At 42.0% G+C, this 14,733-nt stretch overlaps 1 protein-coding gene across 2 annotated transcripts; it reads right to left on the bottom strand.

The window, feature by feature from the left end:
* Window positions 1–1,158: 1,158 nt before the first annotated feature.
* Window positions 1,159–14,057, bottom strand: NIT2 (nitrilase family member 2). Of its 2 annotated transcripts, none has more exons than XM_072883787.1 (10): window positions 13,990–14,057; window positions 11,580–11,698; window positions 8,734–8,854; window positions 8,527–8,615; window positions 6,855–6,948; window positions 5,817–5,891; window positions 5,303–5,381; window positions 4,555–4,653; window positions 3,422–3,477; window positions 1,159–3,041 (listed from the first exon to the last, which is right to left on the bottom strand). In XM_072883787.1, the coding sequence occupies exons 1-10, from the start codon at window positions 14,015–14,017 to the stop codon at window positions 2,953–2,955; spliced, it is 849 nt and encodes a 282-aa protein (XP_072739888.1). In that variant the 5' UTR covers window positions 14,018–14,057; the 3' UTR covers window positions 1,159–2,952. The 2 variants fall into 2 exon arrangements, with proteins under 2 accessions (XP_072739888.1, XP_072739896.1); XM_072883795.1 differs by lacking the exon at window positions 13,990–14,057 and adding an exon at window positions 12,446–12,482.
* Window positions 14,058–14,733: the final 676 nt, after the last annotated feature.

Raw genomic sequence — 14,733 nt, 5'->3', positions numbered from 1 at the left:
CCATGTATGATCTTGAGAGCTGAAGATTACAGGGGAAAGGAAATCCAGCCAGGAAAGCTGAGAATCTGAGCAGCTGACACCCTCTTAATGTGTGTATGCAGGTGGATCCCTTTAGTGAAAGGGATTTTTTTTTTTTTAAATGGTTGATACAGTTGAGATTTTGCTTTAAGCCAGGTGTGCATGTGAACTTTGAGAAAAGCTTTCTTTAGTAGGGATCGAGAGCTGAAGTGGAACATTACTGCTATTTAAAAAAAATAAATCTATTGAAATAATGTAGGAACTTGGATAAACCTGGTGTATCCTTCCCAGAGAGACTCGGGGAAGTTGCTTCTACACCTAGTTGTCTTGCATCTTAATTCTGATCATGTAAAATCCCTGTTGTTCATGTTAGAGCAAGTTTGCCAAAATGGAGATTAGAAGTTGTGACTTGAATTACTAGGATCTAATTGTAGATTGAATATACTAAGGAGCTGTACTGTGACTTATTCTGGAACTATTAAGAGCAGCTTAGGTGCAGCTTTAACCAGGCTTCCCAGCTGCAGTGGTAATAACACTGCCTGATATAACAGGCATTACTGTGTTTTCTGCCATTTCTTTAAAGAGAACTTAAATTCTTGCAGGCTGAAATTCTGGAGCTATTTCAGGGCTGTTACTGGCTGGTTTTCTATACTTACAGAATACTGGTGCATATGTATAATATGGATAAAGTGCCTGTTTTCTACCAACACAGAGATTTGAGTATTGACTGCTTTAAGTATTGTCTAGCTGAGAACTGATTGTGTACTTTTTTCACTGAAACCCCCAAAAATTCACAGTCCCATTTGTATGACTTGAGGGGATCGCACTGGAGACCCCTAAAACATCCTACTAAAACAAGGTGCTTAGAAGTTGTCCTGACAGACTGAAGAGGACTGAGCTCATGTCACCTCTTCAGCCAAGTTCACCAAAGTAGCTTGCTACAGATTTTCATCCATTCTCTCTGTTTGGGATTCCAGGGGAGGAGGGTCCAGGCCACAGATTCTGTTGTCTGCTGCAGGCTGCACTTTGCATTTTTGAAATTAAGTGGTCAGCCCATGAGAACCCTGCACTACTTTAATCCTCCAAAGGTAGTATTTAGTTCCTGCTCTGCTGCGTGTCAAACTAGTATAGAGAGGGGAGGGAAAGACAGATGGGATAGTTTAGAAAAATGGATGTATAATAGTTGCTATGATTTAGAAGTTGGAGCCCAGTGATGGCCATCATGGATGCTGATAATGTTGAGTATGTGGGAGGCACTAATGCAGGAGACTTGACTCAAACGGTAAATTGTTAATTTTTTATATTTATTTTTCAACAAATAAATCTTCATTTCACCTTATGCTCTGTGGCTTGTTTCTTAAGAGTTGCAGTACAGTATGTACACCAAAATGCAGTGAGAAGTACAGACCGAAAAAATGCCTGCTGGAATAGATAATGCCACGGAGTGGAATGGTGTGACCTGTCTTTTGAGGGGAAAGTTGCCTCAGGGTTTGGCTTAATTTAACCGTTAATTTTCCTCTATAAAGCACACACCTAGCTCATTGCAGCGAAGCCAAAAGAACATTAAAAAAAGTCAAGAGAGCAGCTGTGGGAAGAGGAGGATGGCCAAACATGAATAAAAAGGTAAGGTGGTTTTGGGGGAAACTGGTGGTTAGCTAGAGCAAGACAAAACCTTCTCTCCTTCCATGCATGTTTGTATTTTAAAATAATCTCCTTTAACCTTATTGCTTTACCATTTTTGCTGATGGAAAACTAAAAGCCTAGTGGTAAAGGCTGAATAGTTATAGTTGCTTCTTTTTTTCATCCCAAGGAGAAAAAAAAATGCCATTTGCAAATTCTTACCTTTTAACATTAGAAGTACCAAGGTATTGTCCTTCTAAGAAAAAAACCACCAACCCAAAACTACAAAATGCTAGGCTGGTTTTAAGTATTTTAAAGCCATCTTTAATAATCGGTTTGTTAGCCTCTTCAGCAAGAGCAATGAAGTAAGGAGTGTTTCCCATGCAGCTGATGGGAGTTGGCCTTTGGTAGCAATGATGCATTTAAACATTGAGCAATTTTAGTACCTGTCTTCTGGAAGACTGTGGGCAGAAAGACTTCATCAGGGCAACAAGTTTTCTAACCCTTTTGACTGACTCCCCTCAGCCTTTTCAGGTGAAGACTGCCAGGCAACAGAATTAAAGCCCATTCAGACATTATATTCAGGAAGCAGTATATAGAGCAAAGGTGAATTGCTTTAACAAAACAGTAACCTGCATCACTTCAGCAATAAACAGGAATTGCAATAAGGAGAATTTAATACATATATTCCAGGCAAGACACATGAACCAAAACCTGTTACAGATTCTTCTACAGTAGTAGTTCTGTCTGTCAGCTTCTTGCATTGTCCCTAAGTAGTACAGAGCGGAATTTGGCCTGTTTTGCCTAGTGTGTTAAATTTTAAGCTTTCCAAGTTAGAAGTTGGGCATTCAAGGAACTTTGTTAAGGCACATACAACTAAGAAGGACAGAGGTGGAAGAATCGTGCTTCTAGATTATCTGATAATTCACTGAAAAACTCATAATACCAAAGCTGACTTCAGAGGATTTCCAGAGAAGAAGGTTCCCATTTCTATGTTCTACAAAAAAGCCCCCAAAAGGTAACTAGAACATTGTGATGCATAAAAAGCAATGTTAACTACTACTGTGTTGAACTGATCTCACCTCCATCTTTAGTATTTTATAGTATTTTACAGCTAGGATAAAGTATGAGAGAAGATACAAAAGTTGTATTTGAATAAATTTTAGAATTATACCACCAGGTGGGTTTTTTGTTTTGTTTTTTTAATTAACTGGCACATTTAGCAGTAGATTGTGGAGCAACTAGTAAAGGAATCCTTCCGAAGATGAAAGCAGCAGCCATTGTACCAACTGAACCTTCCCTATTCACCCAGCTTCACTTTTTCATCTCTATGCCATAGAGATCACAACGCTTCTGGCTTAAAATAGGAATTTGTTGACGTATTTCTGCGAGTTTCTTCAGATCTGCAGGGGGGAAGAAAGAGCTATTAGAACAGCAGTCAAAAACGAAAGTCAAAAGGGATGTGCTCTGAGGTAAAGCAGGGAAAAGAGCAGCCTTCATGGAGAATGGGGCTGTAGGGCACTGCAACTGGGCAGCCAGGGCTGAAGGAAGCCTCAACTTGGCTCTTTCCTAAGGTGGCAGCTTCCTCATGAGTAAGGAAACTGGAAGAGTATAGTCAAGTGCTGCTTGCCCTTGCTTTAATCTGGCAAAGGTGGAGAAGGGAGGGGAACACTACTGCATCATCTGCAATTGCATGTGCAAGCCCACAGACTTAAACTGTCTCTCCTTGTCTCATGACCTGTACTCAAGAAAGAAAGCGGGGGGGGGGGAAGGTTTCCCTTACCTATATCTGTGTATATAACTGTTTCCTCAGCCCCAGCTTTGGCTATGACTTCACCCCTGCAAAATTAAGCACATTTGTTCACAGCATTAACACAGAGGTCTCAAGGCATCAGTCCAGTTGGTGCTGTTTGTACAAAAGGGAGTTCCTACCCTTGATGTCTACAGCTGTAAAGACAGGGCTGTCCTAAAAATAGCATCATAATTCATAACTCTGGCATGATAGAAATGGCTTCCAGGCTTTCTATGTGGCACACTTTATATGTGATGTATACATACTTAACATAACATAAGTATGTTTCTGAAGACCAAGAATCATGGTAAGAGCAACTATGAGAACCAGTGCATGTGAGCATGCAGTATACCTCAAGGGGAAAGAACTTCACCAGGGACAGCCATATATGGCAAAGACTAACACTTTCTCCTGCAGATCCTACTGGCTTTTAATAGGAGTATACTTTTACTCTGCATGAGCTCCTGAACATCATTTATCATGTCTCCCAGTAGGTGTTCTATCACTGCTTTCATCATATAAAGTTAAAGTCTCAAGACACAAAGCTTTTCTTACTTTGCAATCATCTGGAAGAGAACTATCAGTGGGTTTATTTGAAAGAAAAATAACTACCTGAAGATTTGGTCACTTTTACCTCCTGTGTACCTGTGTTGCTTCTGCTTAAGTCAAAATATGTCTCTTATCTAGCTGAAGACATTCTTCTTGTTCTTTCTTACATCAAAGCAGTGTTGTTCTTTGAGGAAATGAAATAGTTTTGTGTAAGCTGTTTAAGATGGTTCAGTTCTGCACAGAGAATTACCATAATGCATAGTATATAATGGACTGAACTTCAGGGACAAGTTGAAAAGCTCAGCAGCTTAACTAATGCTAAATACTAGTACTAAGTAGCTGCTTTGCTGCCAAAAAAAATACATACTGTTGAACTAGTTTGTGTCTGTCTTGTTTTTCAGTCAGACAGTTTTTAAGGATGATTTTGAGAATGTAGGCTTAAGTCTCAGGTGCTTTTTACGAAGAACTTCTGACATTTTAAGAGTAGATGGAAATGTGGGACTGATAGTGACTGTCGAGTAAAACATATCTTTTTAAACCAAGAAAAGGTGGGTTTGTTTTTTTTCTGAACTCACCATGGATTTACTACAGTGCTGTGTCCCCAGGCAACATAGGATGCTTTTTCATCTCTAGCAGGAGATACAGTAGCTACGTAGACTTGATTATCAACAGCTCTGTATTCACAGAAAGATGAGGGAAGGGGGGAAAAGTTAGCAGAATTTTTTTTATATATACCACCAGTTAACTAAGCAGAAGAAAGAATTCACTCTAAAGGGCAAGCTATATATCCCACTAAGGACTAGCCAAAATTATAAGTGATATAAAGGTCAGAGAAAGCAGAGCCTGGAAAGAGAAGTCTCTAGCACCTGCTCCAGTGTTAGTGGGCAGAATGAATTACATGTTCATTTAGTATGCAGCAAAGTTGATTGAAGCTGACCAAATGAATAAATACTACTGCATTCAGGAATCTCAGAGTCTATTTCTATCTGTAATTAGAGCAGTTCTCTCATGGTTATTGGCTCTTCTGTCTAGAAGTTTGTGTGTGAAGGGTGCTTACAGAACCATGGGGAAAAGGTCCTTGGAAGGGCGTAACCGCGGAGGGGCTAGCAGGAGTGAAGGATAAGCATTTCCTGCTTTTCTCCTTAACAGCAAAATCATTTCAGTCTCCCATGCAAGGCTTGAGGAATGGTGCAGCTCCAATAGCAGAGTGGCCCTGCAGCACCACTGCTGATGCATAGTGTCATTTGGAACACAGGAACAGTTCAGTTCCACATGCTAAAACTCCCTCTGGAACAGGAGGATAAGCTGTTACTTTGTTCTTACCGTCCCCTTTGTAGCAGTTCCCAATGAGCTGGTCCTGTTGTCAGGTTAAAAGCCCCTGGATATATCAACAGCTGGCAACCTTTGTTAAAAGAAAATTAGAACCCAACCATCAGATGGTTTACCCTAGAGTGGCCCTTCACATTGAGACTCAAGGTGAGGTTTCTTTCAGTACTTCCAGACCTCTGCCCAAAATGGAACCAAACCGAGCCTGTCCATGCATGACACAGGTGATTACTTATGTCAGCAAAGCCCTGTGATACATTACAAAGTGTGGGGATACACCCATCTCCATCACTCTATGGGCAAATGTGTATCAGGAAATGATTGTTACTTTACTCAAAGAGAACGGACACTCATTTGAATAACAAAGTCTCAGCCACAAAATGCATTTTGTGTTACTAGCTGAGCATAAGAGTGCCTCATCACAGATTGCCCAGTATGTACCACCCTGAAACGCCCCTGCATAGTTCAGGCCTTAGGGCTAACCGTGCTCCATTAGGTGACCCAGCCTCACCTTTCTGTCCGTAGATTTGAGCCATCTCAGCAAATCTGATATCATAGCAGATGCCCAGGCCCACTTTACAGTATGCTGTTCTCAAAACACAAGAGACAACAGTCATATCACTATCACAAGACTCCCTGTAGCCATCCTGCCAGCTGTTATTTTATATATCTCACAGTAACAAGAGGAGCTATATTTAAATGTGATCCTTATCTGTAACAAGCATTGGCTATTTGTGGGGGAGAAATTCATGCTTCGTGATGAGAGGAAGACTGTGAGAAGCAGTCTTATCTACCCTTTAAAAACGGCCATTTCCACAAAAGCACGTTATATCAGGTCTGCGTGTCATGTATTCCTCTCTGATTTAGCTGCAGGTTTTTCAATTATTTTCTTTTCAAGAAAAGAAAGCACTCGCTGCTCTTCATGGACTAAAGAAACTACAGTCATGTACCTTCTTAGAGCATGCACATTGCAAGGAGGAAAAAGTCACCATGGGAGACGAGACTCTTCGGAGAGCTCAGTAAACAGGGCCTGTTAATTTCTGAACACTGAGGGGGGAAGTAGGTGTCTTTTTTTTTATGTGATGTGGTTGATTCAAGAATGTTGCAATGGGATTTACAGTTAATTGTCTCCATTATTATATTATCCTCACATGAAACAATGTGCCAGTGTAGCCGTTTGCTACATATATTCTTTTCCAAGCCATGTTTTATAAGAACCATTTTAAAGATGCTATTAAAAAAAAATACAGTAACTTCTCTTTAACAAAACAATAGCACCACTCTTTATTAAGGATAGGGCCACGATGTATGCTTCAACCCTTTCTACCCCTCTGTCCTTTTGCAATCACATTGCCTTTTTAAAAGTTTCAGAAGTGACCCACGTACTTGGAACAAACAAACTATATTTGCCATGGTTATCAAATGCCTAATACAAATCTGATAGTCTAAAAATTCATTGCTGAGGAGGAGGAGGGAGAAGAGAACTCCAGAATTACTGTAGTGTTATCGTGGTAGAGCTCCTTAAAGAGAGGGCTTGTCTTATACTCACGAGTATCAAACATGGAGAAACTATTCCCTGGACTCAGTGTTTCAGACTCTTTGAACTGCATCTTCCCAGGAATGTTGATGTCAAACAAATGAACCTGTAATTATAGTATGATTAATAACAATTAATAACAATTTCTCTGCTTGGTATTTGAGCCTCTTTCTATTAGGTACGTGCCTTCTAGTTACTGTTATCTAGACTACTCTTTTGTCAGGATCCCAACTAAAGATTGCAAGATCTCCTAAAGATGATTTAAAGCAGTTTTCTTCTTTACAGAAATATACATGTCTAAAGTTATTTGGGGGCGGGGGGGAAGACTGGCCATTTTAAACACCACATATAATCCCTGTGACCCAAGTGATGCATATATCAAACGTTTATATTACTTACCAGACAGAATGCCCTGCCCTTCTCCCATGCAGAAATAGAGAGTAGTTAAAAATAGCTAAAAATATAACAGTTAATTTGTAGTATGGCTCTGTATCTTCTTCATGGAAAGAATCCCTGCAAAATAGCTAGATATCTTGATCTAATGAGTAATTTTGCAAAAAAAAGAATATATAAAAAATATCTTGAATTTGTCAGGATGATTTTAAAGTATGTTAAAGCAGGTGGTATTTTCCTCTCTAAGATTTAAGTCCCATTCCTGGAAAACTTCTCCAGAAAATATCCTTCACCAAGTCATAAAGTTCCCATGACTTCAGCTATGCAGATGCCTCTTAGCCCCTCCAGACAGTCTTTATCCCCCCCTTGCAACAGAAGATTCTGTTCCTGACCAGAGCTTCATAGTAATACAGATAGTTTTATATTATTATTCATTCATATTTATGTAGTACAAGCCTGGACTCATTCTACAAACAACTACCAGGCTTGTAGACTGGTGCGGTATGATAGATAGAAGGCAACATAGTACTTCAGAAAGTGATCTAATAGTGTAGCTAAGTGTAGAATCAGTTAACAGAATAAATGAATACCTGGACCCCAGATGTATTTTGCACCATCTCATTTGTTCCAAGTAACCTTGCATTCTCTTTTTTGTTTTTCCTTTAAAGAAATAAGCTGCTGTTCACCTAAGGAATGATACCTGTATGCATAGTCAGATTAACAGAAACTACACTCTACAGTTATGAATAGGAGATAGTTTCTCAAAAGGCACAAAGCAATGTCCGGGTGGAAGACAACAGTAAGCAAGCATCTACCACAAACAGCAGACACAGCTTAACTATGGAACTTGGACTTTGGTTGTCTGCATTAATTGTACATATAGCTCACAAAGTATGTAAAGAACAGTATTTATGATAACAGAAGGACTAAATCCATTGGGAACCTGAGGGAAAATCCTGATCGCTACCTAAGTGGCACTATGTTTTAGACCTAGACCAAGGTACACATTTGAATTGAATCAGGACTTACTCTTCAACACAGTTTTCCCAGCAGCTGGGAAAAGCCAATCATGCCTTCTGCATTTTGTCATCCTTATCCAGAACAAATTTATGACCACCTTTGAGAGGGGTGTTTATATGTCCCAAACAAAAATTACATGCAATTTTACTGACAGTACACAGCCTATTATTAATGCAAGATTCTACTAATTCGCATTACCTTTAGGCACAGGTGAAATAATTAGTGCAACACTGGTGAGAAACCTTTTAATAACAATATTCTGCCACCTTACCTTCCTATGCTTTGCCAACATAGCACCATCAGGCCCAAAGACAGTACATGTATTATACAGCTTCCCACCATCCTCTTCTGGAATAGATCCTTTGTAAAGGCAAGAACAAAGTTTTCCCCCACTGTATTATATGCAATTTTGATCCAATGGCACTAATAGACATTGCCCATTTTTCCCTCAATGCGATGGTCACTAAGAGTAAACTACCTCCAACGAGATATACGCTGCACTCCTTTGCAACTTCTGAGAGCTTTTGTGTCGATTCCCCAGGGATCTTCTCAGCATACTCCTTAAAGTATTGGGTTCCATATGGAGAATTAAAGCATTCCTAGAATTAGGGAAAAAAAAATTATGTTAAAATCTAGTAACACCACTGCAAGGAGAGGTACTTGACCTTTCAAACGCCTCTCTAACAATGTTCTCATACAATCTTTAGTTACAGGAGTTTAGTTTACAGGAGCTCAATAGGCAAATCGGAGTATATCAGGAGGCCAGAGAGACCTTGACAATTAGAGAAAATGCAGTTGGTGTGAACGCATGCCAAACAGAACATGAGCTAGGAGTATCACGCAAGCTGCAAGTAACAAGGCTAACACATTTATCAGTCTAGACTTCGCAAGATCACAAGGGATGTTGTCATCAGAACAATGAATCAAGTTCCACCTAGCTCATTTGACAAGTTACAAGCTAAACAGATCCTCTCAAAACTGTGAAATGCTTGTGCTCGTCCACAGCCCATGATTTCTTCATTTTACAAAGACCTTTGCAAAAGCATGCATTTCTCAAAATTACTTATTCTTTTGCTAAAATAATCCTTTAAACACCATTTCCTCACAACTGAACAGTGTCTTCTGTCCTAGGCTCTAGTTAAAGATTTGCTGTCCCTCAGAACCAGGCATGTAATCTTTAGACAGTAAGATTAACAGAGCAGTTCAGATGCCTAAACTAGGTGGCTAGTGGTGTTTGAGATGCCCAAGATATCCCAAACTTTTACTCTGTATTATATTTGCTGGCTCTGTGAGGATGTGAGACACCTGCCCCCAACACTTTTTTTGTCCCCTAAAGGAGTACAGTTGAGGGCCACAGATAGGCTATCAAACAGTACCAGCACCCACTCTTTGGCAAGCAACTCCCAGCCCAAGCATCTGCCTCGATTGTTACCTTTGCTCACTGGAGTTGTAACAAGACCCCTCAAAAAAACCAAAACCAAACAAAACCCCCAAAAAACCATGAAGCTGTGAATAGCACAGTAAACATTTATGCCTTAACTGCTCAAGCAAACTTCTTAACAACTGTAGGAGATTCTACTGAACCAGAATAACCGAACCAAAACTGGATGGATGTTTTTGCCCCATATACAGACACTGGGCCAGCAGGTGCCAGCTAACCCACAGCAGAATTTGTAGACGGAAGAGGCAGGAAAGGAAGCCTCCGCAGGCTATCAAATGAGCTTCCCAGGCTTTTGAAAGTTGGACTGAACTTCAAGGAAATGAAAGCAATGCCAGCTGCATCCAACTTCATCTTCCCACTTGCAGTGTTAATGTGGGTGGTACTGAAACCATGGGCTCAAGAGAACAGGCAGAGCTCTGTGCAAGCTTGTGGTAGCAGTGCATGGGGCTGTTCATAAGTTGATGCTGGAACAACACTGCAGACTGTCTGCACAGATCACCTAGTCCTGTGCTCTCCAAAGGGGTAATAATACAGGGACGGACCTTTGAATTGCTTTCTATCAATTTCTAGATTCAAATGGATTCTCTTTTTCTTTTTTTATCCATAAACATTACAAATTGTTTTTCTCTCACAAATATTTCCTCGTTCAGAAATGAAAAAAGTTTAACACATCAAAGCTAACATGTCACAGGAAAACTGCCATATGCCTCTGCAGAGGTGTAGGTTATACAGTCAGTGCAAGTTACTTCTGTTCTTTATGTAGTGTGACTTCAAAAAAAAAAAAAGTGCAGGGAAGAGAATATTTCACGTCCACATCCTAATGCCAGTACGAAATTTACCTCCCGAAAGTCTGTGAAAAACCTTGCCCTTGTTTGACAAGTTTTACTCCAAAAGCACAAATTATCATTGGCAAAGAGAGTATCTCAACTAAATAGGTCTGGAAAACTCAATGTTTGTACACATAGTGAAACTAGCAAATAATAGATAATCTCAATGTACGAGACCCAGACAGAATAATCAAAGGTCACATTTGCAACACGAGAGCTGTGTTAGCACAGAGGAGCTGGGAAGGTTGCTTAACACTTCGCCTCTGACAGCGGGAGGGAAAACATTCTGTGTGTAAAACATTCAGACCAAAAGTTCACCCAGAGAAGAACTTTGCACTCCTGTATCAGATGCTGCAGGGCACAGAGGTAATGCACGTGCCCCCAGGAAGAGAGGAAAAAAGCTCAAAGCTGCATTGGGAAGGTCACCTTGTTGCCAGCACACTCATCTGTCTGAAAATTCAGCAAGGTAATGATGGCTGAAGTCCAAAAAGTAAATCAGAAATGATCAGTAATTCTAAATGGCTATTTATGTTCCCACACAAGGAAGTCACAAGAGAAATGCGTTTTAATCATAATTCAGCCACAAATGACCTGCTGGAAATGTCTTAAGTCTATTTTGTTTCTCATGTACTATCTGATCTGGAATGATTATGGCCAAGAGAGTCACTGTATACCCGTTTTCTTTTGCTGAAAATTGCCTTTTCCTACATTTCTAGCACAGAAGGCTTCTGCAAAGATTCAAACCACAGCGTCACTTTCGTGAATACAGAACATACTAGTGATGGAATTGCCTAGGATTTAAACCAGCAAAAACCTAACCAGAATCTTACACCACAAAAAAGACAACCTGCCCTTTTTTTTTTTTTCCTTCTTGTTTTCCCCCCCTCTTAAGTGGGCTGCTAGACAGAACCCCTGTTTTCTTTCCTATTTTGGAGCCTCATAGAGCATCTAAGCTATCCAGAGAGAAACAGGAATATATAATGCATTAGTAACACTACAAAGAGGTTTCCAAGGGTTTGAGGTATAGGTGCTAAGCAGACCATGATCTTTACTCACAGGTAGAGCCACAACTTTTGCTCCTTTAGCTGATGCTTCTCTCACCAGTCCACAGGCTCGTTGAAGGTTATCTGATTTAACAGCAGATACATGAAGCTGAATAAGAGCTAGGCGGAAGTCTAATGGCAGAAAAGAAAAAATTAGTCAGCAGAATTCCCCCAGGAAAACCTCTTCAAAATCTGAATTCAGTAATGAGCATTTAAGAAAGTAAATTTGTTAATATATTAACATATACACAAACCATTTCCAACTAACTTTGCGGTCTGTCTATGACTCTGGAAACAGTCTCTTAACACAGGGAGAACATTAAAACCTAGGCTTGCCAATGGGAACCATACATCGCCATCACTCTGCTCAGGTTGAAGATCACAGAGTTCACATGCTAGTAACACTTAGCCTAGGCAGTACCCAGCCCAAGTTCTAACGTAAGATACCATGTGGCAGAAAGGGAGACCACTGGTCACCCAGACCTGCTGCTTCTTTTCCAGTCTGCTAAATGCTTTGTGAGCCTATCTTTTTGTTGCACCGGTCACCTGATGAGCACTGCATGTCCTAAAATGCCGCTAGCAAACTAAAGGATTGGATAATCCCAAAAGCACCGAATATGGGAATAGTTTGCTTTTATCTCTCAAATCACACCTAGCCTGGGAAATAGCTATCAAAAACCCAATAAAGATAACATCTTTCCTGATCATTTCATTGCAATTTGGTTTCTAGCCAAGAGACAGTTGCAGGTGTTATCAATACTGTCTCTACTGAGGCTAAGCAGGATTTATATTTGCAGGCCCTTAAAGTACACAAGTGGAAGAGATCAAATCAAGTTTTGTGCACACCCCTTGGACTTCCTTCCATGAATCTCCTAGTACCTTTGGCTGTAGGAAAACACATCCTGATCAGGTAGAAGTGTTTCTTTTTAAAAAAAAAATAAAAAAATGCTCTGGCTTCATAAAGTAAAGTACCCCAGTTTCAAAGCACCTCTCTTCTCTGGAAAACTCCCCTGTCATACAGTCAAAGATCACTATAGGATAAAGAAAAAGCTGCAAGCAACACAGGCTCAGTGGTCAGGGAAACAGGAAGAACTGATTCAAGTGAAGACAAGATTGGGTCAGGAACAGTCAGGCAGAATATCTTTCTTCCTACTTTAGTTCTCACTTCAGTAAACTAAGCAGCTAATTTCTAGAGATTAAGCAATTGATTAACTGCTCACTTTGCCACTCTTCATGTGAGAGACTCTTAATATTTGGTTTATTGAGTAAACAAAGCTTCACTGAGATTTTGAACAGATGTAACCATAGTTAGCTTCCAGACCCATGTAGATAACCATACTAGGAATCTGTCCAAAACTTTCCTGTGTTTGTGGAACGTGTTTTAGCTCAGGGAAACTGGACACTTAAAGATTTACATTTCAGCATAAATTCACTTTTGCAAAAAAACCAAGAGCATCTACTAGGAAAAAATTTAACTAGCTTCCTTCCCCTAATGTTTAAAACACCAGGAAACCATTAATCTTATTTCCCTATGCCTCAGGTTTGGAGTTTGTTAAAGGGCAAAATTAAAGCTCAGTCACAACCAAATATATGTACTTGTGCCCATAGTTTTGTTTAAAAACGTCGAGATGTAGAAGTAAGAGAAATACAGAGAAATGTGCAACAGTGCTGTGGAGGCCCAAGATCTCTTCTTCCAGCCTTGCTAAGCTGCCTCAAAAACTTCTTTAAAAGCAATTCTTAAGATAAGCCTATAGCAATGCAAACCACAACCAGGTAAAAGTGTATCACAGTAAAATAATGGTTTGTATTTGTATCACTGCGAAGCACGCTTTTTTGGAAAACATCAGAAGCTAAGAGCGTCTGGTTTGTTCAGATCAAATTTCTTGACAAGCTGACCATTGCAGCAGTACCGAGAGATGCACGGCAAGCGGCTTCTACCAGTCTGTAGCAAAGCGAGTGCCCAAGGCAGCTCTCTCTAGCACCTGCAGCAACTCACACTCCTTCAAAGGGTCAGAGACGGGACCCGGGACCGAGGCCTTTCAAGTCCAGACTAGGCCTGGGGACACCGGCGGAGGCAGCAGCCAGCCCGCGGCCCGTCCCCGGTTGCGTCCCCACCGCCAGATAAGAGGGTAAGGGCCAAGGAGGGGCCGGCAGCGGCTCCGGGCGGCCCCTGGGGCCAAGAGGGAGGCGGTGACCCCACGGAGAGCCCCGGGGCGAGTGGGGAAGCAGGCACTACGCAGCGGCCCCTCTCACCGGCTGAGGCGCGGGGCGGGAGGCCGGAGTTCCGCTATAAGGGGCAGGTTCAACCCCATGCCGGCCCTTTCCCCACGTCCCCGGCACCGGGAGGGAGGTAGGGAAGGAGTGCGAGGAGGAGGAGAGGTGCGAGAAGAAGTAACCGTTCCTCCGCGCCCGCCGCCACTCACGGGCCATGGCTCCGCGCGCCGACTGCATTCCCACGCGGCCCCGGCTCCTCCCTTATAGAGCTGGGCGGCCCACCCGGGCGCATGCGTGCGGCCAGCAGCCTGCTGGGAAATGTAGTCCCGCCGCAGCGCCGACCCTGTGGCCCCACGCCAAAACCGGCGGCAAGAGGCGGCGGCTGCGGCTCCGGCTCCGGCTCCGCCTGCCAGTGCCCCGGCAGGAAAGGAGAGCGCGTCTCCAGCAGGGCGTGCGGCGGGAGTCGTTTAAGAACGACTCATATACTGCTTTTAAAAAGTCTGGCTAGTTCCTTGATCCCATTTCACAGCACTTCCCCACGCAGTTTTGCTGACACAGCTTGAGGGAGCGGCGCAGCCCGGGTTCAGAGCAGGAAGGCGCAGGGGATGAATTACCCCAAGCCCAAACCGCTGCTGAGCCTTCCCCCTATGTAACCCCAGGGGATGGCAGCGAGCTGGGAGCACTCCTCCAGTGCCAATTCAGCGCCTGGCAAAAACACAGCTGTGCATCCATCTCTCTTGGTGCCCGGCGCAGAGTTGATATGCCGGCATCGCATTTTCCCAGCCTTGTGCGATCCGTGGCAGCCTTGTACTTGTTAAGGGCTCATCCCAAAAGATCTGTACCAGTTTACAGGTAACTCATTCGGCTGGCACATCCCCGTCGCCACCTTGTTTTACAGGAACAGCATTTTCTAAGGTAGAAACCAATATGCTAACTGCCATGCTGCTTTTATT

Source organism: Ciconia boyciana, chromosome 1, assembly GCF_034638445.1.
Source record: "Ciconia boyciana chromosome 1, ASM3463844v1, whole genome shotgun sequence".
Lineage (NCBI taxonomy): Eukaryota > Metazoa > Chordata > Aves > Ciconiiformes > Ciconiidae > Ciconia > Ciconia boyciana.
This window is presented reverse-complemented; position numbering and strand designations above follow the sequence as displayed.

Bases quoted from the DNA above. Each gene is read 5' to 3' on its own strand.
- NIT2 (XM_072883787.1), bottom strand. From the start codon at position 14,017: ATGCAGTCGGCGCGCGGAGCCATGGCCC. The intron at 4,654-5,302 runs GTAAGAACAAAG...CTGTGAATACAG, and splicing joins GAACTGCTACAAAGGGGACG to AGCTGTTGATAATCAAGTCT. The intron at 3,478-4,554 runs GTGAGTTCAGAA...TTAATTTTGCAG, and splicing joins AGCACTGTAGTAAATCCATG to GGGTGAAGTCATAGCCAAAG.